Source organism: Cygnus olor, chromosome 3, assembly GCF_009769625.2.
Source record: "Cygnus olor isolate bCygOlo1 chromosome 3, bCygOlo1.pri.v2, whole genome shotgun sequence".
In the NCBI taxonomy this organism is placed as follows: domain Eukaryota; kingdom Metazoa; phylum Chordata; class Aves; order Anseriformes; family Anatidae; genus Cygnus; species Cygnus olor.
In genome coordinates this window covers 102,187,029-102,212,407 of record NC_049171.1, presented here as the reverse complement: position 1 = coordinate 102,212,407, position 25,379 = coordinate 102,187,029, and the positions used below count along the sequence as shown (strand labels likewise).

The window sequence follows — 25,379 nt, the reverse complement described above, 5'->3', positions numbered from 1 at the left end:
GTTCAAGGAAAGGTTGGACGTGGTGCTTAAGGACACGGTTTAGTGGCTGATATTGGTAGTAGGGTGACGGTTGGACCAGATGATCTTGAAGGTCTCTTCCAACCTTAATGATTCTAGGATTCTATAATGACCAGACAACCCATTCCAGGCGCGCTGCTCACAGCCTGGCTCCCGAGTAGGGCTTTCCACGGCGTGCAGCCTCGGCCCCGTAGCACCGGGTCGCCCCTGTGCCTTCCCCGGGGCGGGTGGGCGACTTCCCGGGCGCCCCGCCCGGCGCCACCGGGTTACGGGCGGCTGCGCCCTGGCCGCCCGGAGGAGGCGCTCGGCGGCGGCCCTGCCACCGGGCGGGACCCGGCCGCGGCCTTCCCGGGCGCCCGCTGCCGGCGTTGACGGGCCGGGTCCCGCTTCCCTCAGCGATCCCGGCTCCCCTTCCCCGCGGCGGGATGCGCTCGGAGGCGGCGCCGCAGCCGGGCGGGCTGGAGCGGTTCGCCAGCCCCGGCAAGGGCCGGGGGCTGCGGGCGCGGCGGCGCTACGCCGTGGGGGAGCTGCTCTTCGACTGCCCGGCCTACACCGCCGTGCTGGCCGTGGGCGAGCGGGGCAGCCACTGCGACGGCTGCTTCGCCAGGTAGGGCGGCGGGACGGGGGGGCCGGGGCGGCTGAAATGAAAATAATCTTTTATTTTGTGGTACTGCCTGCTGGCGGTGCCTCCCCCCCGGCTCGCCGTGGGAGCAAAGCTTGCCTCCCCTGCAGCGGTGCCGTGGGGAAAGGCGGTGCTTCAAGCTGCTTTTCCTCGATGAAGAGGTCCGGAAAACGAGGGGAAGCAACAAAAAATAAAGTTTCGCTGTTCCTTGTACGCTCACAGTCGGTTAGATGCACGGGTGACTTCTTGTGGGATGTTTAAGTGAATCCCTCCGGTTTTGTAGCGGCGTAATGTGCTCCCATTTTGATGAGGTTTGACAGGGGAGGAAGGGGCTGTGATTGCCAAATCCATGCTCTGCGTTTCCGCGTTGCGAATGCCTTATCTGTGTAGCGCTTCCTCTGTGTCCAAACTCGTAGCTTTTTGGTGTTTTTACGAAGGCCGAGCACAGGCAGCACGATGAGATGAGAGGCTCGTCACTGCAGGGCCATGAGCATTTCCCAACCCGAGGCCGTTTCACAGCTCCAACAGCCCGCGTGCGGCCCCAGCCTGCTGCTGCCTCCAGCTTCCCTCCCCGGCTGTGTGCCAGGCAGCGTGAAGGAGCCCCACTGGTATTCCTCTGGTTGTTATTGACCTCTCGATGACAGCCACTGAAGCAAAAAATATATTAGTTTTGGCTTAACCTTAGAAAGTTAGTCACAGACATCACACCATTGCTCTTAATTTTCAAAACCAGTAGGGTTTTTTTTGCAGGGCCGCTGAGGAAGCGCATTGCCTGACTGGTTATAACTCAGAGCACATGGTAGTGGGTGCCCCAGTAAAAGAAAACCACTGTTGGGCTTTTAGTCTCGTTATCAGTAAGTGCTGCATGCATGTGTAGACTGAGAAGCAGACCAAAGAATATAATTACTACACTCTAACAGGTCTTTTCGTCTCTTGTCCTGTCATCTCAGCTCACTTATGCTTTTCATTTTCTTCTCTTTTATCTTGATCTTGTCCATTTTCTTTCTGCTTTACATCACCTACTTATATTACCTATTCACTTTACTCACTTTCTCTCGTTGCATATGAGCACCTAGTGAAACCAGTGAAATAAGTCACATTAATTTGAAAATACTGTAGAACTGAGATGATTTCCCCCTCCTTCACACCTGTGACTTTAGCTGGCCCTGTAGTTTCTTTCTTTTTTTTTTCTTCTTGTGTCTAACCATAAATTTCCTTTTGTCAAAGAAACTGGCTGTTTGCCTATCATATCCAGAAGATTTCCCTCTGGAAGGAATACTTTCCATTCTCAGTTGACGTGGAATAATATTGTAGTGATAATAGTTACCTAAGAATACTTAGGTCTCAGGGAATAACTTTTAAAGATCATCAGGGACAGTGTATTTAAATGCTGCTTAATCTCCATGCCAGCTTCTCCCATGAAGTTCTGGAGGAGCACAATGATCATGGAAAACACACTGAATGCAGTACCACAGGAGTTGCAGTGCAGTAGTCCAAAACCTATTTCACTCTGGAGCGATGTTCCTGTAGAAGGAAAAAATCTCACTGATGTGTGTAACTGGGTCTGTCTGTGCTCAGAAACGGTATCTGCTCCCAGTTGCACTACAACTGAACTAGAAATAAACTAGCATATATAACCAAAAAAAGGGCCTGATTTTAACTCTGTTCGTTGAAATTGCAGTGTTAGGAAGGTTGTGGGGCCAGCCCTGGGCTTGCAAAGAGATGCTTTTCTGTGCCATCATAAGACCGTTGTAGTAAAATTGACAGATTGAGACTCGAAAGATGTATTTGTGTCTGGTGATATTTGTTACTTTAAATAGGCAGCTGCACTCAAGGTACATGCTGTCAGCCAGCAGTCGTGATGTTAGCCTGCCACACTGGTGTCTTCAATGTCTGCTTTGCCTAGGCCTTGCAGACTCCACATGACAGTGACCCCTGTGAAATGCTGTTCGCTGTCATGTTGGATGAGGACACTTGCCCGTGTTTTACTCAAATGTGCACCTTATAAAAGTTATCTTAGTTTAAGACAAATTTTGTTGCAACTTATACTGGGTGTGTATACATTTTAAATTATTTGGTACCACAGAGATCTCTACTTCTGTCACATCAAAATGTCACATGTTGGGTGACACATTGTATTTTTGATAGGTCCTGCTACAGCACATGTACCTTGAAGCAGAAAAGGACCTTCATTTTGGCAGTTCCCTGTGCTGGGATACATGCAGATATTAAAAAGTGCAAGCCTTAGGTGACCTTAGAATACACAGCTGTCCCAGCAGCCATTAGCAGGACAGGACAGTAAGAAGCTGTGTGGTGACAGGTGATACAGATTATTTCATATTTTAACATGTTTTCTTGGTGTTGGGAGGTGGTTACTCACAAAACAGCAATCATGCTTTCTGTGGCCAGACAGAGAAGGAATGAAACTGGAAGAGCAGAAGCAAAAAGTTAATATTGGTGAGCAACTATATGGAACAACAGGGAAGTTTTGAAAATGAGGAAAAGTTAGCTATAGGCATGCAGCTTGCAGTGGCAAAAAAATGATACCGTCAGTCCAGCAGCATAGCATCACACATTTCCAAACCTGGTAATTTAGGACAACAGAGTTGCTTTTGCATAATAACAGATGTTAGCGAAAAAAAAAAAAGCTTTTGAAACTCTAAACAAATCAAAATGGTGTCTGCTGTCCAAAGGTGGAAGCTGCATTTTTCTGAAGGAAATGCAATTTTTGCTGTGAAATCTTTGCTATACTTGGTTGATTGTGGTGTTACTAGATTAGTCCCCAGTAAGTGGTGCATCTCTGTTAGTGATTCAGGATACACTTGTATTTCACTCAGCTTTATTGAATAGAACAACTTTTGTTTTCTTTTTAAGGAAAGAAGGATTGTCCAAGTGTGGAAGATGCAAGCAGGCCTTTTACTGCGATGTGGAATGTCAGGTATGGCAATGCAATTTGTGAGGATGCGGGGAATGCTGAACACAATTTCTTGTGTGTCATTAGTTGTAGTTGTCATTAGTTGCCTCTAGTTGTAATTCTGGGTAATAGTAGGCCAGGCAGCTTCAACATCGCACAGATGCTGACCATGGAGTTGTACATTGGACAGTTACAGGATTTGGACGTGGTCTGCTTGAGTCTTTCAAGATCAGTAGCTCCAGGGCTTGGTACCACTGAGACTCTGATTAGAGCTGCCTGTCAGCCCACTAATTATGTCTGTATTAGTTCTTTTTTTTAAGCACAAACCAGATAATTTAACATTAGCTCACTAAGCTGGTAGGAGAGTCTGTGTCTAAGGAAAAAATCAAATCACTAAATATCTATATTAAGATCTTAAGGGCCTTCTTTTTAAAGAATCTTTGCAAATATTGTGGGTGGCTGCAACTGACAGTAGTCAAAACCATTTGAAAACTACCATGCTTTCTCTCTAACTCACTTATTCTGGCATTCTTTTATATACTTTGTATTTTAAAAACCTCACAAAGTAGAATATGAGTGTGCACCAGAGTGAAGCAATATGAAGACTTCCAAAACATTTGTTTTAATTACATTTTTACTTACTGGAATAGGTATCTTTCAAAAAATATTTTTCCACGATCTAGTACCCTGAATGCTTTTATTTCAAGGCTTTATCTTATTCTCCCATTGTGCAAGTTGTAATGTTCTCCTTCTGTTGCCTCCCCCACCTTCCAGCTTGCCTACACTGTCTTAGTACGTTGTGAGTGAAACAAATGGCCTTTTTGGTTTTGAAGCAGCATTTGGACTCTCAAAATGCTTCAAAGAAATAAGATTTTTTTTACAGTATTTGCAATATTGAAAGACTGTCAGCCAGCAGTTGCCCTGAGAAGAAAGGAAACATTTACTGTGTGAGCATTCTTAAAAACCCTTGAGAGAAGTCTGGAAGAGTTTTAAAGACAGTGTAGTGAAAAACCATGATTCGTTCATGAGAAATGCTTACTTGGAAGAAATGCTTCCATTTGACATTATTTGTTAGCAAGCTCATAACTAGGCGAGGGAAGGAAATACTTGGAAAAAAAATAATTTGCTGTTTAGCACTTTCTGTCTGAGATTCTGAGTTTCTTCTCTTACCATACAAGAGAAGCAGCAATGGTTTGTGGCTCACAATGGTTTGAGAAGCAGATAATTGTCATTGCAAGGTTTACTAAGTAGGAAGGCTCCTGATTTGTGCCAGGAAATACAGCAAGTAGATATCATGGTGGAAGTACTCGACTTACTTATGCTGGTCTGCAGACTTTTTACCTACAAGTCCCTTCTTCAGTCCCTCCCTCAGCATCCTTTTGTCTGTCCTGCAACCATGGCAAAGTTTATACTATAAGCACAAGTAGGCTTTTTTTTTTCTCCTCTCTTTCCCCCTGGATAAAGTCTTGTCCATGTTTTACTTTCTTAACTCTTTTTTATTTTCCTTGTGGTCGGAATTCCCTTTTTATAGCAGGGCATCTTCCAAGAAGATAAAACTGAACAGCTGAAACTGAGTATCCTTAAAACAGGAGGAGATAATGCTCAGCAGAAGTCTGTCTGATACGTTAATGAACTAAATTATTTTCTACCTTTAGGTGGGTAGTATGATCCTTAGGCATAAAGGTGTTTGATGCTGCGATGTCTAGACAGTAGTATGACATGCACAGGTACTAGCAATTTACTCTTGCTGATGACATGCATATGGCTTTTGACTTCTTAGTTGATGTAACATTGTCTTCCTTGTGTTGGGCCTTTCTGAGTCAGTCTTAGGAAATTTGTGAATGTTGCTGAGATCGAATTCTTTGACATTATTTCAAAGTTACTTTCGAGCATAATATTCTCTGGAAACTGGTCTCCACTGACTGTACGTGACGCACAGACAATCTGCGCTGTATCTTCGTCCCTGTCTTGTTCAAAGGCACTTTTCAGCAGTTCAGGAATTCGTTGTCAGAGCCAAAAAGGACATCTTTGCTTGATACTGAACTTGTAACTCTGGCACGTACAGTAAATATTTCCCTTTTGCCTCCATGGATGTGAGACTTCTTCATGTGATGCTAGTAAGGGCAAGGCTGTACTTGAAAATTGTTGTGTCATTGTTCATTCGTTTTTTATTTTTGGTTAATTTTTTCTGTAAATCCACATCTTCTTTGCTTAGTTCAGCTAGAAATTATATGTACCCTAAAAGGACATGGTATGATGTCAGTGTTGGTTAGTCCCTTGTTATTCTAATAAAACTCAATGCAATTCAGTTTGAGAACTGTTCATTGCACGATGCATTCTGTATGGGATGGAATAACAGTTTCTTCTCAACTTACTCTTTTCTTAAAGACTGGCTATACCATCATTCATTTAAAAGATCTTTTTCTAGTGGTGCAGAGAGGTGGATCAGAAGGAGATGAGAAAGGTGCAAAGTGTGCAGCAGGCAACAGATTTTTTGGATGTCTTTTTCAGAATAATAGATTTTATAATCGCAGACATCTTCCTTTCTCTAGAGTACATTTTGATTGAACAAGATTTTTTTTATTTTGTCAGAATAACTTGGTTCTTGAAAGCAAAGTTAGCGACATTGCACGGATTTCCTTGAAGGCATCATTTGGACTGCTGTCTGAAGCCATACAATAGCCTTGTTTTGAGGTTCTTAAAACACTTTCCAAGCATTTAATGAACGAGGCGTCACAACGGTGTCTGTGGCATTTCTCTCCCTGCAAATGGGGTATAGATGCACAAATATGCGCTGACTTGCTGACACAGGTGGTAAAAGGGTGCATCTCCTGCCATATGGCCAGGCATTTAGCACATAGAGTAAGTCCTGCATTGCAGTGTGATTTCTTTGCCCTGGTCACCAGGGAGAGGTAGCGCTGAGGTGTGAGGGCTTGATCCCAGGGGAAAACAAAGTCTTGCAGTGGTATAGGGGCTGATTATTTTCAGGCTCGCTCTGGGCCTGGTGCTGATATGCACCCATTGGCTTTTTTGCTGTACTATTTTGCTTCTAAGACGTATAACCTTAAGTCTGATCTGTGTTTGCACAGGCATGGGTTCAGTTGCAGATGTGGGGCACGTGAGAGTGGAAGTCATCTTCGCTGCTGGACCTTGCTGCCTTGATTTTTCAGTGGGTCGGCTGGGTGCAGCTGAGGATGTAGCCTGAGTTTGCTGCTGCTTTCCTTTCCCAGCCCCTAATCCAGTTCTCCTTTTAAAAGGGTTTGTGAGTTCCAGCTGATTCGTACTAATTCTGCTCTTCACTGTTGGCTCCTCAAAGCCCAGGCCTGTTATTATAGTAGTGGCTTTCAGACCCCATCTGCAGCTGTTCAGGTCTTGACTTCATAAATTATAATATTTTTAGTCAAACAGCAGGAGACCTGTGCTTATCTTTTCTCCTCAGAAATTAGCTGCTGAAACACTCTGAAGAGAAATGTTTTAAGAGGGTTATGTGGCTGCAATTGTGGAACTGGTGAACTTGAACCAGCTACTGGAGCTCCTCTTTCTGTTATTACACATAGCTATTATTTATCCCAGACAGAGTGGAGATCAGCTAGCCAAAGTGCAGAAAGAGATGTTTTTGTCATGACTTTCCGCATTTGAAATACATTTTGCGTCAAATATTTAGGGGTTATTCTTAACATGTCATGTTAAAGAGTGTTGTAGTTGGTATTTCTGGAGTAAGGGAAACGTGTATTTTTGTCAGCTAGTAAGCCTCAAAATGGAGTTGGAGATCTGGAGGTGGCACTAAGCGGGTGTGTTTTAAATGGGACCTTGCAGAAATTGTCCAATCCTCTTTGGCAAGCTGTAGGAGACACAAAAATCTCGCTGTAGCAATTCTGAGCAAGAGGACTTTGACACTGCAAGGCCCTGGTTAAGCCTGCATTTGGCAAGAGTCCATTCCCCTGCCCAAAAACTTTGTTCTGGGTAATTTTTTTTGATCAATGTCTCCTGTCAGCATTCTGAACATTAACCCATGGAAGTCAAATACTCTCTCTGGCACGGCATTCAATAAATGGTGGTAGGGAAGGATGTGAAAGGTGTGTGAAACTCTTGCCTTTGCCACTTGATGAAGGACTGTGTGGGAACTTTACTGGAAAATGTCAGGGATCAGGAGATGCCTCACTGAAATTCAGTTAGAGACTAGGATGTCATTGGAGCGTAATCAGGTTATGAGCATTTGAAGAAGTGGGCTTAACCCCTACACTGGCTTGTCAGGCATTTCTGTCAAGTATTTGTGTGTGTTTCTTCTCGATCAAGTGAAATACAATGGAAAGTTTACATCCTACTGAAAAATTCCGTGTGAGGAAGGAGGTGCCAGGAGATTTGTTTGGGCTTGAGTCTTATTCTTTGAGAATTACGTGTCTTTTTTTTTTTTTAATGCTGAGGTACATGTCAGCGTTCTGGGAATTAATCCAGTAGCCCTGGACGGTGGAATCATTTTGAAGAACTCGATGGAGAAGATTGTTTCCATGCTTTGATGTGAAAAGCACAAGGTTTAAAGAGCTTCCGTTCCAAAAATGTTGTCACTTACTCCTAAACAAAGGGAAAAATACTGAGGGTGTAATGAAAATAGGAAGAAAATACCATTAATGTAGAATTAGGGATTCTGCTAGAACAATGCTACCGGTTATAATTCACACTACTTAGAGAAAACCGTGGAAGAGAATGCAAAATACAGTCCTGCTGAGATGGCAGGGAAAGCTGCTGTCACGGGGTTTCCATCCCAGGTATTACTCAATCCTCAGTGCTCTCTCTTCTTGTAGTGTTTCAGGCTTTTATCTCATTTCACACAATTCAGCCATATCTTGTCCCTTTCACCTCCCTACTAGTTCACATAACTCAGTGTGATTCTGCCTGGGGAAGGATTTTAATTAGCAATGCGTAAAGAAGAAAGGGAACGAACGGGTCTTTCAAAACACTGCTTTGAGACACGCACGGGATTCTGCATTTGATTTTGTTTTATCAGGTAATCTCTCCTGTTTGTTTAACCGGCGTGTAGGAGTGCTGGTGGTACAAAACTTGAGTTTCTTTTCCTTCGCTTCTTGCACACCCAGAAAAAAGGCTGAAGCTGGCAGGTGGTGTGGGTGCGCCAGAACGGGTGAGAGACGAGGCCTTTACTTTGCAAATCTTTTCTGCATTAGGGGTCCTGTGGATTCCTAAAGACTATCAGGAATTTTCCAGAAAGAGTCTTGGGGCATACATAGGAAGGAAGCCTCTGGGGGGGGGATGCACTTTGTAGTGTGACAGCTGTAGGACAGTTGAGAGTGTAATTTCACATGACATGATTACAGCGTAATATACTATTTTAGTTTGCCTGGTCTGCACAGCCACGTCCTCTTAGAACAGCTACGCTTTAGCTCCTTTCAGGCAGCCTGTGCACTGGTTTTTAGGGGAGAAATACCATCCTGAGGTATTAAGGGCAATGAGGCTGACATTGTGAGGGGCCGAATACCCTTGCAACGTTGCACGGCTTCAAGTTCTGCACGAGGCTGGGGCGGGCATTCACCTTTCTTTTAATAATAGAATAAACTCCGAAAGCTGCTCGTACACTGAGCAATTAAATGTCCCTTTTTAGTGGAAGTGGAACGTCCCTTTTCAGCTTTCTGCGGGCTACAAGAAGCTTTTCAAGTTTTTACTTTCAATCAATTAGAAATTTGTGGGATTTGTTGTGATTCCATTCCTCTGCTGCTGTTTACCACCAGTTTAAATCTGGTCTGAAAAGAAAAATTGGTGCTCCCTCTACAGGCAGAAGACTGTGGGTTTGTTCTAACACACGAAATGTGTCTGGAGAGAGAGACAGAAATAAATAATTGCGCATTGCTTGAATGTAGAAGAAAGAACCTGAACGCGCCTAAACAAAGATATAAAATGAAATTTGATGCAGTCTGGGGACAGCCCATGCCCAGCTCTGCTTGCCATTGCAGTGTTAATCTGATTCTGTGCTAATCTTTGAAACTTTCAGTTGCTGTGGAGGAAGTCTGTAGGGTGCAAAAAGCCAGTTGCTTGTGCTATCCCTCCAAGTTTTATCGCATGCTGAGCTAGGAGTGTACTGTACATTCTTAGTGAAAATGAGTTTGTCTTTGTAAGTGTGTTTTTGTTGCCCAGCTGTAGTCTTATTCTACAACATTTAAGGAAAAAAATCTGGTAATTCTATTCAGTAAGTCTGGTTTTGACCTTACATATACTCGTTCATAGTGATTGTGAATCCATTGACTTCAGACACATTACTCCTGATTACACCAGGGTCATGTCATAATGAGGGGCCAAGGTATTAAATGGAAATGAACCCAATAAAACCGTCAAGCTTAGACCTACTCTGTCCTCACATGCTTGATCTGAACAATAAGAACTGGTGATTTATAAATCATGTTGTCTGTTTGCTTCTTCACCATTTAATTCTTTTTTTCCGTTGAATAAATGAAGATGTTCTGACCTTAGCTCATCCCTTGTGAATTTGTTTGAAAAAAGCAGGATAGCCGTACCCCTCCAATGTGACTCAAGCTTTTGTTCAGAATTAGTGAGCGTCATCTTATTTTTTTAAAGGAAACACATTTTACTTGACCTCCAGGATCTGGCGGGACTTGCTGTATCCTCTTTTTCATCACTTTATCTTCACGGCCTATTTTTTGACAAATATTTTTCTACCTTTGCAGAAGGAAGACTGGCCAATGCACAAGCTGGAGTGTTCCGCCATGTGCGCTTTTGGGCAGAATTGGAATCCCTCGGAGACTGTGAGGCTAACGGCGAGGATCCTTGCCAAACAGGTGAGCAGAAGGCTGGGCTTGGGAGGTGCGTTCCTACTCCGGGTGCCAAGGAAGGCAGGAAGATGAAAATTGACCTACAGTAACTGTCCCCGCAAAGCACATGCCTGCTGGCTTCCTGTGTACAGAGCACGAACAGCTGAACGAGAGCACCGTCAAACCGCTGCAGCAGTGTCAGGGTCATCCTGGTAGTCAGCTGCAGACTGATGGGAAGACAGTGAAATGCCAGTGAGGTTTTAAGCTGTACAGCTATAGCTTGTCACCAAGGTAATGGTTGAACAGAGTCCAGTGAAGTTGACTGCTAAGTTTCACGATGTGCATGGTGTTTCAGCCTCTGTTCTGGTTGATGGGAGCTCGTGGTGACACGTGTGGAACCTCACCAAAGCCGTGCTGGTGGCAGAGAGAGAAGAATGAGCCTTGCTGGTGTATGTGGTTAAGGTCTGAGGAATGCTCCCAGTGTTACCTCTCTGCAAGCACAAACATCTTTATGAAGCAGTTGTGTGTTGTACTATTTTTCAGCTATAACTCTGTAGCACTGTTCTCTATTATGCCCCATGCATTTGTGAGTCAGCAACACCTCTGAGACACTCAGGTGTCAATGTTTACCATTACTGGAGTTCACTGATGAAAAACGGAGACTGAAAGAGAAACCTCAGGCTCTTGGTCTTTGGCGAGAAAGAACGTTAGTAGTAAGGCACTGAGACTGCAATGTCAACAACCGTTTCAGCGTTCCTCACTATATGGAAACTGAGGATAACACAGGTCCTTACAGCGAGGGAAAGGATCCAGGAGTTTCAAGGTTATTACACTGTGTGTCTTCGTAGAGCTCTAAACTCTCTCTGCAAAAACAAATCCTCTTTGAAGCATATTTGTGTGATTGAGGTCTGCTTATGTGACAAGGGTGACCTGGATATTGTATGTAGTGAGGATTTTGGTGGCCTGCTGGGAAGGTAGCTGCTCTACTTGCTGTGTGTGCCGATGCGTGTGTGAATGTATGTGTGTGTGACTTAATTAAAGCATGGTTTAGTGGTGATCCACAAACAAAATCGAATGTTTAATGACAAAAAGTCATTGGAATAAATTTGTGCTTTTATTGCTTACAGGGAGGGGGGAGAACCCTACATGTCATATAAACGCTAAATATGCAAACCATAGTCCCTGAACCTCAGCTGCTGGGCCACCTGCAAAGCCATATTTAATGGCCAAGATTACAAAGAAGTGGCCTTAGGCCAACAATGGAGCATTGCTTTTGAACTCTGTCAACAGCCAGTTTATTCACTTTCCTCAAAGCAAAGCCTGTCTCCTGCCTGCTTGCTATTGTTAGCAGCTTTCTGGGTGTCTAGAACAAAGCAAATGACATATTTAAAATACTGTTCAGTTTATGTATATAAATTTGATAGGAGTTAATCTTTGGCTGCCTAATTTGGTGCAGAGCGAATATTGCTGTGGCTTTACTAAGGGCAGTCCATTTAACTCATTGCTGGTTGACTTCTATAAATTCCATACATGTGTGGATTTGAGTTATTGTTTGATTTACAGGTAAGAGTTCCCAGCTTATAAAGAACAGACAAAAGCGCCTAATTAGAAACATTAAAATATTTTCTTGTTGTTGCTTTTTTTTTTTCCTCCTTATTGCTAGAAAACTCACCCTGAAAAAACGCAGTCAGAGAAGCTGCTTGCTGTAAAAGAGTTTGAGTCACGTAAGTAAAAAAGGCTTGCAGGTAAACAGACAGTTATTTATATTCGTGTTTGCTTTACCCCTTTCTCCCCCTCCATCAAAACCTTTCAGAGCATCTGACTTTTTTTTTTTTTTGAGAAAGGGGTAAACAAAGAGAATCGTGGTTCCTAGTTTTTTTGAAAGTGTAGTGCTCTTATTTCTTCTTCTCTTTTTTTTTTTTTGTCTCTCCCTTGGCTGCTTGTGGGGGTTGTGAAACAAGGGTGAAAACGTAGACAAAATTAATTATGTAGCATACATCCATCTCATGGCTTTTCTGGTACTCTAGTGTCTTTTGAGAATTGTAATGTTGTAAAATTAAAATAGCTGGTATTTGTTACCAGGAGGCATAAAATCAGAGACAGCACAGTTGCTTGATGGTGACAGTGACTAAGGGGCTAATTGCAGAACCCTCTGGACTGTGCTTCAATATCTGTCACTGCCAGTCAAATCTGACATGTTATATGTGATTGTGTTGAAATTCCATGTCCTAAGTGCTCCAAAATAATCCAAGGAAGGAGATGAGGCAATGGCTTGCTTTTAACTGGAAGGCTACTCTTCATGTCTTGTGAGGCAGTTAGAAATTGAGCAACTAGGGGACTAGTAACTGTCCTGGCATAGTTTTCACTGGTCTGTCATTTCTCTTGGTGCTGGAGGCAATATACAAGGAGACAATAGGTTTGTGTACTCACAGTTCTCGCTGATGGCTTCCAAAACCCTTTGTAAAATGCTGAATAAATGCAGCCATTGCTAGAACCTGAGGTAGCAGAGTAACCAAATACAGCAAAATTACAGCTTTATTTGCTTCCTGTACGAAACCTTCCATCACAGCTCTTGAGACAGCTGGGGAAATAAGGGGGAAAAGTGCCAATGTTTGACTTTGCCTAAGGCAAGGATAATTTTTGCAGGTAGGTTAGTAAGTGTGAGGTTGAGGAAGATGGGTAAGTGCTGAAATAATTTCTCTGTATTCTTCTGTGTTGCAGCGTGTCTTCAATAATGTATTAATTTGGGAGCTAAAAGGCTGAAGTGTGTGGTTTTTTTGTTGTTTTTTTTTTTTCTGTTGCAATGTCTCCCTTGTCCTCTAGGAGCCCTTGTTTTGTTTCTTTTTTGCTAGTAAGATTCCCCTTACTCTTTCTGCCCTTTGACTCTCCTCTCACCACACTTTTGACGTGTTCAGGATTAGCCTTACTCTTCATAACAACCTGCACAGGAGAGGAAAAGGCACCTGGCTTTCAGCTGGAAGCTGAAATCTATTATTTCTGGCTTGTCCTAATTATCATCAAATTGTTGCATTTCATTTCTCCCAATATTTTTGGTGACCCTCACTCACATCTGCTCTTACAAATCCTTTCCCCCTTCTTCCACTGTTATGCACCCTTTTCTCTTCCAGCATGTGTTTCTCTCTACTGGTACTTTGAGCTGAAGAGGGGAAACTGATGTGAAACTCTCCCATCAGCTGAGAGTTGATGTGCTCCCTTAGAGCAGGAGAGAGCTGGTGGCACTGCTTCTATGAGAAGGAGTATGTGGAAAACCTTTCCAGTACTCTGCTCCTGAGGCAAAAAGGGCCTAAGGGAAAGAAGGAACTCGGAGTTTAGAGTTGCCATCTTGCTCACTCCCCATGGACAAGGCATAAAAGGGTCCTGTGGGCCACAGCTTTGGCTAGAACTTGTCAGGGGCCTGAGGGTAAATCTGCAAACAAACCCCTAAGGGAATACAGTTGGCAGGTGTGCCAGGACATGTCCCTGATGTTCCTGCCATCTTCTGTTATCCTCATACACCTGCAGATCAAACGCTCCTCCTTAACAATCACCCTCCAGCCCACAGAGACAGGAGTGTCTCAGGCACTTAAATCCTGAAGCAGGTGCCTGCAGTAGGTCAGGTAGGTTGCCCTCCCAGACACCCTCGTGTTATCCTCCCCTTATTGTAAAGGGAATCCTGGTGACGAGCCCCAGTGTTAATTTAACATTAGCCTTCATTAGGTCCCTGTCACACATGGGCCTCTGTGCCAGGAAAGGCCACGTCCTTTAAAAGCAGGGATAAGCAGCTTTCCTTTGCAGGAGCCTGGCCTGGTTTAACTCATTAACATTAGATCTGTATGAGGACCTTTCCTTGTGTAAAGTGTTTTAAGAAGTGTGACATCGAGGGTAACTTCATACCACAGTAGATGGGACCAGGTAGCTCATAAGACTGGGGCAGACTGCTGACAGTACCCACGGTAGATGTGCTTATAGAGGGCCTGGGATTGCTCATCTGCTTGCTGGGGTTAACAAATGCCTTTTAAACAATGTAACGCTTTGCCCAGCAAAGATAAATTCATGTCCAATTACCTGTTAATATAAAGGTGTTAGAAAATGTTTTTTAATCTTGCATGTTCTTGTACTGCACGTGTGGCCTTGGCAGAAGAAGCATCGCATTTATGGAAGAACAGATGCTTCTTGTGGTACTTCCAAGCAGCTTTTCCTTGAGGGGTTTCTGTTTAAGTCCAGGCTTGTTCTAACTTAAGCCTTGCTGCAGTTCGTGGGGAGTGTTCCTGTTACTGAATTGGAATGTATTCTTTGTCCACAGACCTTGACAAACTAGACAATGAAAAGAGAGAGCTGATTCAGAACGACATTGCTGCTCTTCATCACTTTTATTCAAAGCACATGGAGTTCCCTGACAATGCTGCCCTTGTAGTTCTCTTTGCACAAGTAAGTTGGCTAGATCGCAGTCTGCTCAGGTTGGTGGCACTGTAGGAGTTCAGCCTCTCTGAAAGAGGCAAAATCTTAACGGCAGTGGAGGTGATAGCTCTTTGCTTGTTTCGGGGAGAGCTGAGTGTGCTTGATGGCAAAGGTGCACTTCTGTGGCCAGAAGCAGCTGGACATCTCCAGTTTCAGTAGTGAGGGGAGAGATTCTTGTCTGCAGACTTCTTTATGAGGTGCTTCTCAAACATTGAAGAAAAGGAGAAACAGCCCGTAACAGACCCTGTAAAGTTAGGCTGTGGGCCAAGCACAGTGCAGCTGTTGTTGGACATGCACAGAAGGCTGCTGGGTTGAGACCCTGTGAAGGCAGAATCCTTCTTTCAGGCTTCCTTTGTGGAAATCCTTGCTGGTCAGGCCATCGTTGTGTTTGACCTTCACAGGGAGTAAACTTCAGAGAACTGGGAAGAGCAGACTGAAATTTTATCTGATGTATGGCTGTTAAATACAACCAGTTAGCTTGGTCATCTGGAGGGATGAAAGAAAGGCAGGATGTCTTGTTAGATAAGTTCACCTCTTTTCTCTCACCTAATTTTCATCCACATCTAAACCAAACATAGTGGGTGGAATAACACACCAGTGAATGCTGGAAGATACATTTTCTTCTTTTTCTCCTCTACTTCAAAATAAGCTAGTTTTATAGTTAAACCTTGGAGTAAAAAGTTTGAGATGTGGCTAAATATTGGCTGCTGTAATAAAAGCTGAGATGACACAACCCTCTGCACGTAGGCAGGCATATATCAATAAGGAGGCACCATTACTATTACCGTAATACCGGTACTGTTGTGCTGTAGGGGAATGATTCTTCAGCACGTTTAGCATCTGCTCATCATTTATTTAGTTGTTCCAAGCTATACATTTCCCTTCAATTACAACTTTTTTTTTCTGTTTTAAAGACTTTGGAATTTATGTTCGTTAGAAGGATACTCTAAAGAAGTTTGTACATTCAGTTTCTTGCAGTGTTTCTGTGTAGTTTTGCTAAACGTAGCCAAAATCCCCAAGGGTTAAGTTATTTTGTATAAAATGAGTTTCCCTTCACGTCCTGTCCTGGACCAGCTCCACCAGATCGTGGTACTTTGACTACTGTGAGCTGCTGACTCCTAGATCTGGTATTCCATCCAGTCTTCCCTCTGCGTGCTTAATGTCACCTTTAGGTGTCACCTTGAGCTCATCTTCATTATAAGGCAACTATCTGTGACTGTGGACATTGAATTTTTTTTGAACTAAAACCTCCAAAGATCATCTGGATATTCCTCAAAGGTGTTTTACAGGACACAACCTTTTGAGGTTTTGGCTCTAGCACACATTTTTCTGGAAGAGGAGGCATGTCTGTACTTGATAATATACAAACACGTTTTGTAATAATTAGTCAACCTGAGCTAAAAGCAATAGTTGGATACGGTGATGATCCTTTGTTTTGCTTCAGCAGTTTCTCTGGCCCCGTGGTGTTTACTTTGCTGCTTCATTCATCGTTCGTTCTTCCTGTGGCACAGAGCAGTTGTTTGGGACTATGGCACCTCTGACTTCTTGTGCACTGCTTTTTGTGGGCTTGGTCTGGTGTTGCTGCTTACCAACACAGCTAAGGCATAGCTGGTCTTCCTGCATGGAGCAAAGATTCTTGTCCAAACCATTCTAGTCTTTCCTAGTCCCCAGAGAGAAGAGAGTGCTTTTGTTATCGTTCCACTCTTTTCTGTCCCTGCGGAATTTAACACTTGAGACTGTGTCACTTTACCTTCTCAGTCCCATCTCATCATATTCTTCAAAAAGTTTCCCTCTTGTCTCATGTTCCAGTGTCTCATCCTCTCCTTTTGAGCCTCTCTTTGCACATGTCCTCTGTTCCACCTTTGGGAACAACTTTGAGCTCTACTTCTCTCACTTAAGTCTCCTGCTCCCTCTACATTGCCTTTTTTAGTCATGCATTCCTCTGGTGAAAACAGGGCTATCTCATCCCTTCTAATTGTTCCTCATGTGTCATTTCTGGTATGATGCATTCAAGAAGTGGGTTGTCTCTGGCTTACTGGAGGGGAGTTGATGATAACTCACGACATATTTTTAAATATTTTCCCGTGATTCAGAACCACCAAGCTGTTCGTTATGTCAGCCTTTGTAGCCTTATGTTCTTACTTGCTGTTGATATGATCTTTCTCTCCTATTGTTTTTGTATTCAGCAATTACATTTTGGTTTGGGTTCAGGTATGCTCACGCGTTGGCTAGCGCAGTAGCATGCTCATCTTGGGAGACAAGGAGCCTTTGGACGCTGCCTTGCTAAAAATAGAATAAAGATCAGGTAAAGATACCAAAAAGCACTGATGAGTGAATCAGAGAAACAGGACGCTTAACTGCAGACTCATCCTAAGCAATTCATACCTGAGGGGTGGCTTTGGGAAGGATCTGTGTATTTCTAAAATTCAGTCTGACTTGCATTCCAGCTTGTGGAGCAAAACATTGCTGGTAGTGCTTGTTTTCAGCTCCTGCCCTTCCAGAGCAAGTCCTTACACTGTACTTGATTGAATGTGCCTCTGCCCATTATAGCTTCAGCTGGACTTACCACGTGACAACAGTTGTTTTAGTGCCTTTCTGGCACTGCTGTCAACATTTTGAGGATTGTAGGGAGATGCTGGTGAGTGTGGCTGGAGTTCTCTTTGTGCTGGCAGATATGTGACTTGCAGTGGAAATGGAACAGAGTACTTGTTTGAGGTGCATTTAGGTCACACAAAGCTGAAACTCTGGTAAGATTCCCTTGAACGTAGTGAGAATAGAACTGGAGAACACTTTAACAGGAGAACTGCCTGAATCTGTAAGAAAGATAAATGAACAAGCTTTCTGTCCTCTGATTAAATTAGTAATAGACTTCCTCACACATTCTTTCCTTTTTCCGTCCCCTTCTCTGTCTGTATGAGGTTCCAGTCTTTCTCACTCCCTTTATTGCTCTTCATGTGTGCTTTAGCTGATACATAGCTTTGACCAGATGACAGTGTCATTGTGCCAGGTCTCTGTAACATACGCTCCTTCAGAGTTCTGTGCTGCCCTAGCCTGGCTGAGTTTGCTGCTGTCATCCCTGCCTTGTGCCTTGCATGTGTAGTTCTGCTGAGGCCCCTTACCTGCAATGGTCAAGTGAAGTCTTCTTGCTCTGTTGGTGTCACACTTGACTTTGACTTTGTGTTTGCAGTGGTCTGCTTTGTCTGACACTGTTTGCAGCACTTTTTGCAAGCCTCGTTTCTCTTGATTCGCCTTCCAAGGTGTAATCCCTTAGATGTTGAGTCCTGAGCAGGCACAAGTATTGGGCTTTACAGTCCTGCACATTCCTTTGGATAGGGATTTGGTCCTCACTTCACTTTTTGAGATGTCATGTAGCTTCTCTGTGAGTACCGGTGGGGGGTAAAGAAAACCATACACAAGTAGCTGCCACTGACTTTGGAGTCTGAGAATGTGATGTGAGTGTGGAGCACTAAGCTGACCAGAATCTGAGCTAGTCTCCTCCTCTTTTTCCTTAGGTTAACTGTAATGGCTTCACGATTGAAGATGAAGAACTCTCTCATTTGGGATCAGCCATATTCCCAGAGTAGGTTGAGTTTAGTATTTTTAAAAATAAAAGTAACTTACTTAAAAACAAACAGAAATTCTTATACATGTGGGGATGTAGATTTGTATTGAAATAAATTTAATCAAGCATTTAATTTTAATTTGTCTTGTTTAAAGTATATTAACTAAAAAAATACAGCTAGTGATTTGCAGCAGTTTTGCTTTAAAATCTGGTAAATTGTTAAAATTGCACTTGCAATTTGTTTTGAAGTACTAAAGCTTGGATTGTGAACTATATGCAGGCTGGTAGGAAACAATGGCTTACTTGGCAGATTCTGGACAGGGACATCAAGTAATGATCAAAGCAAAATGAAAAGGATTGCAGGTGACTTGCTCTATTCACAGCTTTCTGTTTTGGCTGGATATAATCCTTCACCTGGTGTTCTCGGAACAACATCCCTTCTACCTTTGTTCCTTTGCAAACAGTAAATCCCTTTCATAAATTCTTTCAGCCTCCTCAGATGTTTTTAAAACTGCCATGCTTTATGTTGCTATGACAGTGGAAAAAATATGTACAAGCTCCTCAGCTTTATAAATAAACTGCAGATGTTAAGCGTTAACTGCAGTTTGTGAACTGGGGAGCACAACTCTCTCTGAGGCTGAGGAACCTTTCTTCTGTCTAAGTCGGTGCTTCCCTCTTAACACTGGAGCAAAGGAGGATGGTTTCTGCCCCTGCTCTTTGCAAACCCCACACTGAAAGCACTGCCGCTCTGCTTATGTCGACTTCCTCATGAGGCATGGGTTATTAGCAGGTTATCCGTGCCGAAGCAGTCTGAAACTAAGAGGTGCCCAATTAGAGCAGGACCTGATCTGCTGTACACAGGTGGTTGGTAGGTAGTCCTTGCTTCATAGATCGTCCTTCTTTGGGAGGGTCTGTCTGCAGTTCTTATCCCTGAGCTACAGACTGGAAATAGATTCCCCAAAGTCCTGCCCAGGATCAGAGTCGTGATGGGGAGAGAAGAATATTAAACCAGGATCTTCTGGAATCATGTCCAACACCTTTGTAAAGGCTCAGCATCTGAGAGCCACATCCTTCCTACTTAGCAGTTATGCCTGTGAGCTAAGAAGGCTGAAGACACAATTATTATTGTGGTAGATAGGAAGAGAAATAATTAAACATTTTATCTCAAGTAAGCAACAAATTACACTTCCAAGGTTGGTAGCATGGCAGAGTACTTTTCTCTAGGAGACTGAGTTTTTGTGTAACTTGTGTGCTTGTACAACAAACAAACAGACCACCTCCCTCCCACTTTAAAAAAGGAGGTTGGTTGTTTGCACAGAAGCCAGCTAAAATGTTAATGCCGATCTTAAGTTATGATGCAGCAACTGACTTTTGTTTTCCTGTATTGTCTCGTTTCTTTTTCATTAAATGGGTTTCTCTTTCTTTCTCCTCCAAGGAAAATAGTCTGTCTGTCATAGGTGCCTAAATAGGTTATTGACAGTTAGGCTGTGCAAATACCCCCCCAGCTGTACTGTAGCACCCTAAGAATGGGAAAATAATAACTCGCCTCGTCCTGCAATAATAAGATCTTAAAATTGTAATGATTCATTAGCATAGCCTTTCTCCATATCATTAGGATAAAAACCAGCACAACAGATTTTCCAAAGGTTACCTTGATGTTAAGCCTCAATAAAAACAGCTTGCAAAGAGAGACCGACTCAGTCTTTCAGACTTGTTTGTATTGTGAAGTGGTGCTTAACTTTTTGCCTGTTGCTTTTGGTGAGGTGGAATAAAGGTTTACTTTTCTGCTTTTACAGTGTTGCATTGATGAACCATAGCTGTTGCCCAAACGTGATTGTAACTTACAAAGGGACCTTGGCTGAAGTCAGAGCTGTTAGAGAGATTGAGCCTGGAGAAGAGGTAAGTGTACTATGTTTGAATGTACTACAGTACTATGTATGCACGTGTCCTAAAACAGGATCCATCCTGCTTTTCAGTCTTCATTCCAATTAGATGACAATTTAATAACAAGGGGGAAGGATCCCTTGTTTCTCAGAGAAGCCTAAGATGTTGTTTTAGAAAAGTTGGGTGGCTCTGGAGAATGAAGTGATTCCAGGAGGCAGTATCCTATTTTGTGTTAAAACCAGGGAAGGGCACCTGCAGCAGTCACTGCATATGCCAACCTCTGTCTCAGTTTACCCACCTGTAAAAGGAGGGTTAATTTGCTGATGTTTGGCTGCTGCTTTGAAATTTCAACATCAAAGAAAACTGTTACTGCTGTAATAGTTCCCAGTATAATGATAATGCAATTGAAGCCAGAATAAACAAGGTAAATGGGGACAGATAAGTCCTCTGACTTGGAAATCTCCTGTTTTGTGCATGCTCTCTCCAGTGATACCACCTCAGCAGAGTTTGGCTGTGTAGTCACAGAAGAACAAGAGTGTGTTTTTAGCTGGAGCACACCTGAACAGTGATGGATAAATAAGACCCTGGTAAACTTTCTAAGTCAAATATTGGACTTGACAGGGAGTCTTCAGCAGCAGAGCTTCTTTTTGCTTTAACGACAAATAAACGTTAGGTAGAGCTGGGGAGGATACTCGTGCATCCGCATGGGATGAAAATACCAAACGTTCTCTTTGGGGATGGAGTTTGCATAGAATTTCATTGTGTGTCATTCACTAATGTTAACCTAGCAGGCAAGGTTAATCCTGATCAAAATAAGTTCCGAGTTGATTTTGATAACTCTAACCAATTTCTGCAGTATGTAACAGTAGTTTGCGAGAAGGGTTGGGGGTGGTTGTCCCGGATTGCAGCTGTTCACCACTATGAGCAAAGTGAGTTTAACTGCTGGAGCCAGGGGTGACTCAGGTGCGCAACTTCTCTGCTGTTAGTACGATTTGACTGTGGTGTTGGCAGTCACTACACATGCACTGTGGTAATGGACAGGGACTAGTCTCCGTTTTGGAGCTTTCCAGTGGAATCTCAGACATTTTCAGCAGTTTTGGAGAGTGCTTACTGTAAGAGGTGTAAATGAGCATTTTATCTTGCTTGGCATCTTTTTTTTTGGTTGAATTGTGCCTAGAAGCTGCATCAGTTCTACAGGCTCACATCGCTTTTGTGCAGTTGCTCTTTTGACATGTAAGAATTTTTTTAAAGTGGACCAGTTATTCTGCCTGGGCTCTGCGCAGTCTTATGGGCTGTGTCTCCATCTTCAGGTTCAACGTAGCCACTGCATCAGGAATTTTTGAAGTGTTTGCTGTAAATGCAGTTCTGTGTTTCGCGTGCTTTGAAAGCAGGGAAGGGAGGAGAGGAGTGTGGGGGAAAATGTGAGATCACACTGAGTAAGATTAGGAACATATGCAATGTGAAATTACACATACATTTTACTTTCAAATAACTGGAAATGAGGAAGTGAAACTAAAACTGCTTCTCGGTCTGCAAAATGATCAGCTGCAGCGTGCATATGGCATGTTTCTTGGGGGAGATGTCATTTAAAAACAGCATTGAAGCTAGTTGCAGGGGTTCTTTTCTGAAGGTCGTTGAAATAGAGGAACACTTAAGAATAGTGTATGTGAAGGGCCTTTAAAATGATCAAAAGCAGCTTTTCTTTGCTTTAAAATGTTGCCACTGAAGTAAATCTGATATTCATTCTCCTAGAACTGGAGCGCTGGGCCTCTCTTATTTTCAGAGATCTGAAGGTCTTCTCCCAAGTTTCTAAAGCTTCCAGTGGCTGCTGTTGCCCCAATTTTTGTCACTTTTCAGAAGGAAAAATTTGAGACTCCAGCCTCCAAAAAACCAGGCCACTGTAATTTTTTTCTAGGCTAGGTACCTGGAATCATTATTTTACTTCTGAAAAGTCGGCGTCTCTTTGTAGTTTGACAGGAGTCTGAGATTTATGGTGTGATATCTTCCTTATCCACACCTGAATCTTGCTGTCCTGGGTTGAAGCCAGGGTAATATTTGAGGGAAATTCCATAATGAATAGAAAAGGAAACACTTGTCTGTCAGATTGCACTTACAAATGGCAACTCCTGATGCTGCCGAGAGGTTTGGAATGTGAGGGGGAAAAGGCAGGGGAGGTGGCTGCAGGGATTCACAAGTTGTGTCAGTGTGTGGTTGTCATACTAAGTATGATTTCCACTGAACTGGTAGATATATATATTTATACTGCTTTTCACTGGCTACTGTGTTTTTACTGTCTAGGTTTTTACCAGCTATATTGACCTGCTGTATCCCACAGAAGACAGAAATGAACGGTTAAAAGACTCCTATTTCTTCAGTTGTGATTGCAGGGAGTGCACTACAAAAGAAAAGGTAATAAAATCGGATAAAATGGATGTGAAATACGCTTCTGACTCTCAGGGCACTACCCAGGTCCTTAGATGTAATATGGTTTAATTAAATTTTGGAAAGTAGGGTAACAGAGAGAGGACATGGTTTGGGTTTTCTGTCTGTAAGACTTCGTGCCACTCATTATTTCATGATTTGTAAATCATGACACGTCAGGAAATTTCCTGTTAGATGCTTATTTAAAGTCGAGCTACAAAGTGAAGATGAATATTTTGTTAGAAGTAGATAATTATATGGTGTTGATGCTACCTGGCCAAAAGAATTTAGCTCAGGACTGAGTTTTCTCAGAAAACTACACGTTTTCTCTTTCCTCTTATGGAACCTTGCTTGGAGCATTTCTGGGCTCCTGTTTGGCACAGAGTCCTGCTGCAGTCCCTGTTTGGGACATCTCAGTCCATTCTAGGTGACATTGTGTGATATTGCTGGGTAATTTGGAGACCCAGCAGCATCTGCAGAATGGGCTTTCCTGCAGTGGCATCGTGCCATTCTTGTCCTGGGTCACAGCCCCTCGTGATGCACAGGCCAGATCTGTGTTCAGTAGGCATCGCTTGGTGCCCTTCAGGGGACAAAGGCAAACATGCAGACGGTGTTCCTTAAAACAAGGCGTCAGTTACTTAGATTAGGAAAATTGAGCTTCATGCTGCTTATCTGCCATTCCAGTCAAAACAGGTTGTCATAATCCTGATCCCTACATTCCAGGTATTTCCCCCCCCTTTCACAGAGGCGTCCATTTAAGAGTTGCTTCCCAAACTGATCAGACAACCATCTCCTTCCACTGAACGGTGTCTTCTTTTGTAACTTTTTTTCCAAATACTGCCCAATATTCTCGTTTGAGGCCATTCTGTTGATACTGTAGTTGTGTTTTTCCCCACAGCTACCTTGATAATTTTGCCACTGAGTTTAATGAAGCCAGGATTTCATCTATGATTTCTAAGAACTTGCTACTCATGGAATCACCTATCACTCAGCCTCCTTCAGTTGTGGAAAGAGTTCCCTGTAGCCCTCTCAGCTGACAGTTGAAATCGTAAAGGATAAAAGGAATCTAGCAACAGTGTGAGGCTTAAACAGCGAAAGATTGTCTCCAGATTGCAGCTGACTCTTCATGAAGTTGTAAGTTAGATAGAAAGATAAGAGTAAATGGAGCTGTCCAGCAGAAAGCTGGTATATTAACAACAAAATGTGTGGAAATGTGTTTTTGTCTGTAGATATGAAGAATACTTTTCTCTATTTAATATCATGCTATTTTCCACTGCACTATCACATTGTGGAAGGCCTAAGGTACTTGGGCTTTTCTAGCCTTAAAACTAAATTTATTTTAATCCTTAATCTCTTAGAAGCAGTGAAATTTCCTATGCAAAACTGTTTCCATCACAAAATTGAAAAGCTCTTGGATCTTTCAAAAAAGAAAGGGACCTCATGCAAGTAGAGAACGGCAAATGAACTGGAAAGCAGAGCATTCTAGGATTCCCAGCCAAGGCTTTAGAGAAAATTGCAGGTGCATGCTGTACCCTTGCTTTTACATTCTTTGAGGAGCTTAAGTTCCCATCTGTGTCTTTTTATTAATTTTGTGCAGCAGATGCACCTTTGTTTGTAGGCCTTGGAACCTGCATTTGTGACATCCACTGTGTTTCCTTCAGGATGAAGAGAAACTGAAAATCCGCAAGCTGAATGATCCTCCATCGGCAGAGACAGTGCGGGACATGATCAAATATGCCAGGAATGTGATTGAGGGATTCAGGCGAGCCAAACACTACAAATATATCCTTTGTCTCCCTGGCTTGGTGCATGACCTAAAAAGCTCACCTGCTGGCTTGCTTCAGGAGTACCTGCAGGAGAAGCGCTGACCTTTAGAAGTTAAACGTGCCTCTGCCCTTTCCGTGTCTGAGGAGTTCTCCCCGTAGGCCAGGGGCAATTTAATGCTGCAGGTGTGGGACTGTGAGGGCCTGGGTTTGTTCCCGTCTGTGCAGCTGGCAGTTTCTACTGGCGTGCCATACGGCTGTCCTCATAAAACAAGCCAGAGACTAGAACGAGCATGGGGAGGGGGGTGTTAGGACACAGTAATATTGCCTGATACAGAGTGCATGTGAGGCTGCAGGTATTGCTCATGGTCACAAGCCTACCTTTCCTAACTGGTGGGATGCAGACAAAAGTGCAGGATTTGGTGGGCCAGAAGCAGACCGGGCTGTCTGATGCCTGATTCAGTACCCGCTGCATGGGGAATTTCACTCCCCTTCTCTGATGCCATTGGAGAAAAAAGAGGACTTCTCAGAACTGTTCTGAACAAGGTCAAGGCATTTTCTTTTTGGTGCTACCAGGTAGCTGTCTGATCAGAAACAACCTATTTATTGGGTTCCTTGACTTCTTCGTACCTCCTAGTGAATTACTGGAGATTTGTGAGCTGAGCCTAGACAAGATGGGTGCCGTGTTTGAAGACAGTAATGTCTATATGTTACATATGATGTACCAGGCCATGGGTGTCTGTCTCTACATGCAGGACTGGGAAGGTGCACTGCGTTATGGGCAAAAAATTATCAGACCATACAGGTAAATACGAGGCTCTTTTATTTTTTTTTAGTGCTCTAATTCTGTAATCTGAATAATTAAGACAAGTTTGGGCAGAGATCACTTTTCTCAGTGAGAGAATACCTTTTGTATAAACATGCTACCCATGACATCACTTGAAAAAGAGTGTTTAAATTC

The 25,379-nt window shown here is 43.2% G+C and overlaps 1 protein-coding gene across 2 annotated transcripts in view; it reads left to right on the top strand.

Annotated features, from left to right (window-relative positions):
- The first annotated feature begins 319 nt into the window (after nt 1–319).
- Nucleotides 320–25,379, top strand: part of SMYD2 (SET and MYND domain containing 2) — a 28,871-nt gene continuing 3,811 nt past the window's right edge. The window contains exons 1-10 of one of the 2 annotated variants that reach the window (XM_040554229.1): nt 320–625; nt 3,515–3,578; nt 10,247–10,357; nt 11,994–12,054; nt 14,634–14,758; nt 18,301–18,368; nt 20,147–20,249; nt 22,533–22,643; nt 24,317–24,437; nt 25,049–25,223. In XM_040554229.1, the coding sequence (XP_040410163.1) occupies nt 444–625; nt 3,515–3,578; nt 10,247–10,357; nt 11,994–12,054; nt 14,634–14,758; nt 18,301–18,368; nt 20,147–20,249; nt 22,533–22,643; nt 24,317–24,437; nt 25,049–25,223 (1,121 nt within the window). In that variant the 5' untranslated portion in view covers nt 320–443. The remainder of the gene's footprint in view (nt 626–3,514; nt 3,579–10,246; nt 10,358–11,993; nt 12,055–14,633; nt 14,759–18,300; nt 18,369–20,146; nt 20,250–22,532; nt 22,644–24,316; nt 24,438–25,048; nt 25,224–25,379) is intronic. The other variant, XM_040554228.1, reaches the window with a different exon arrangement.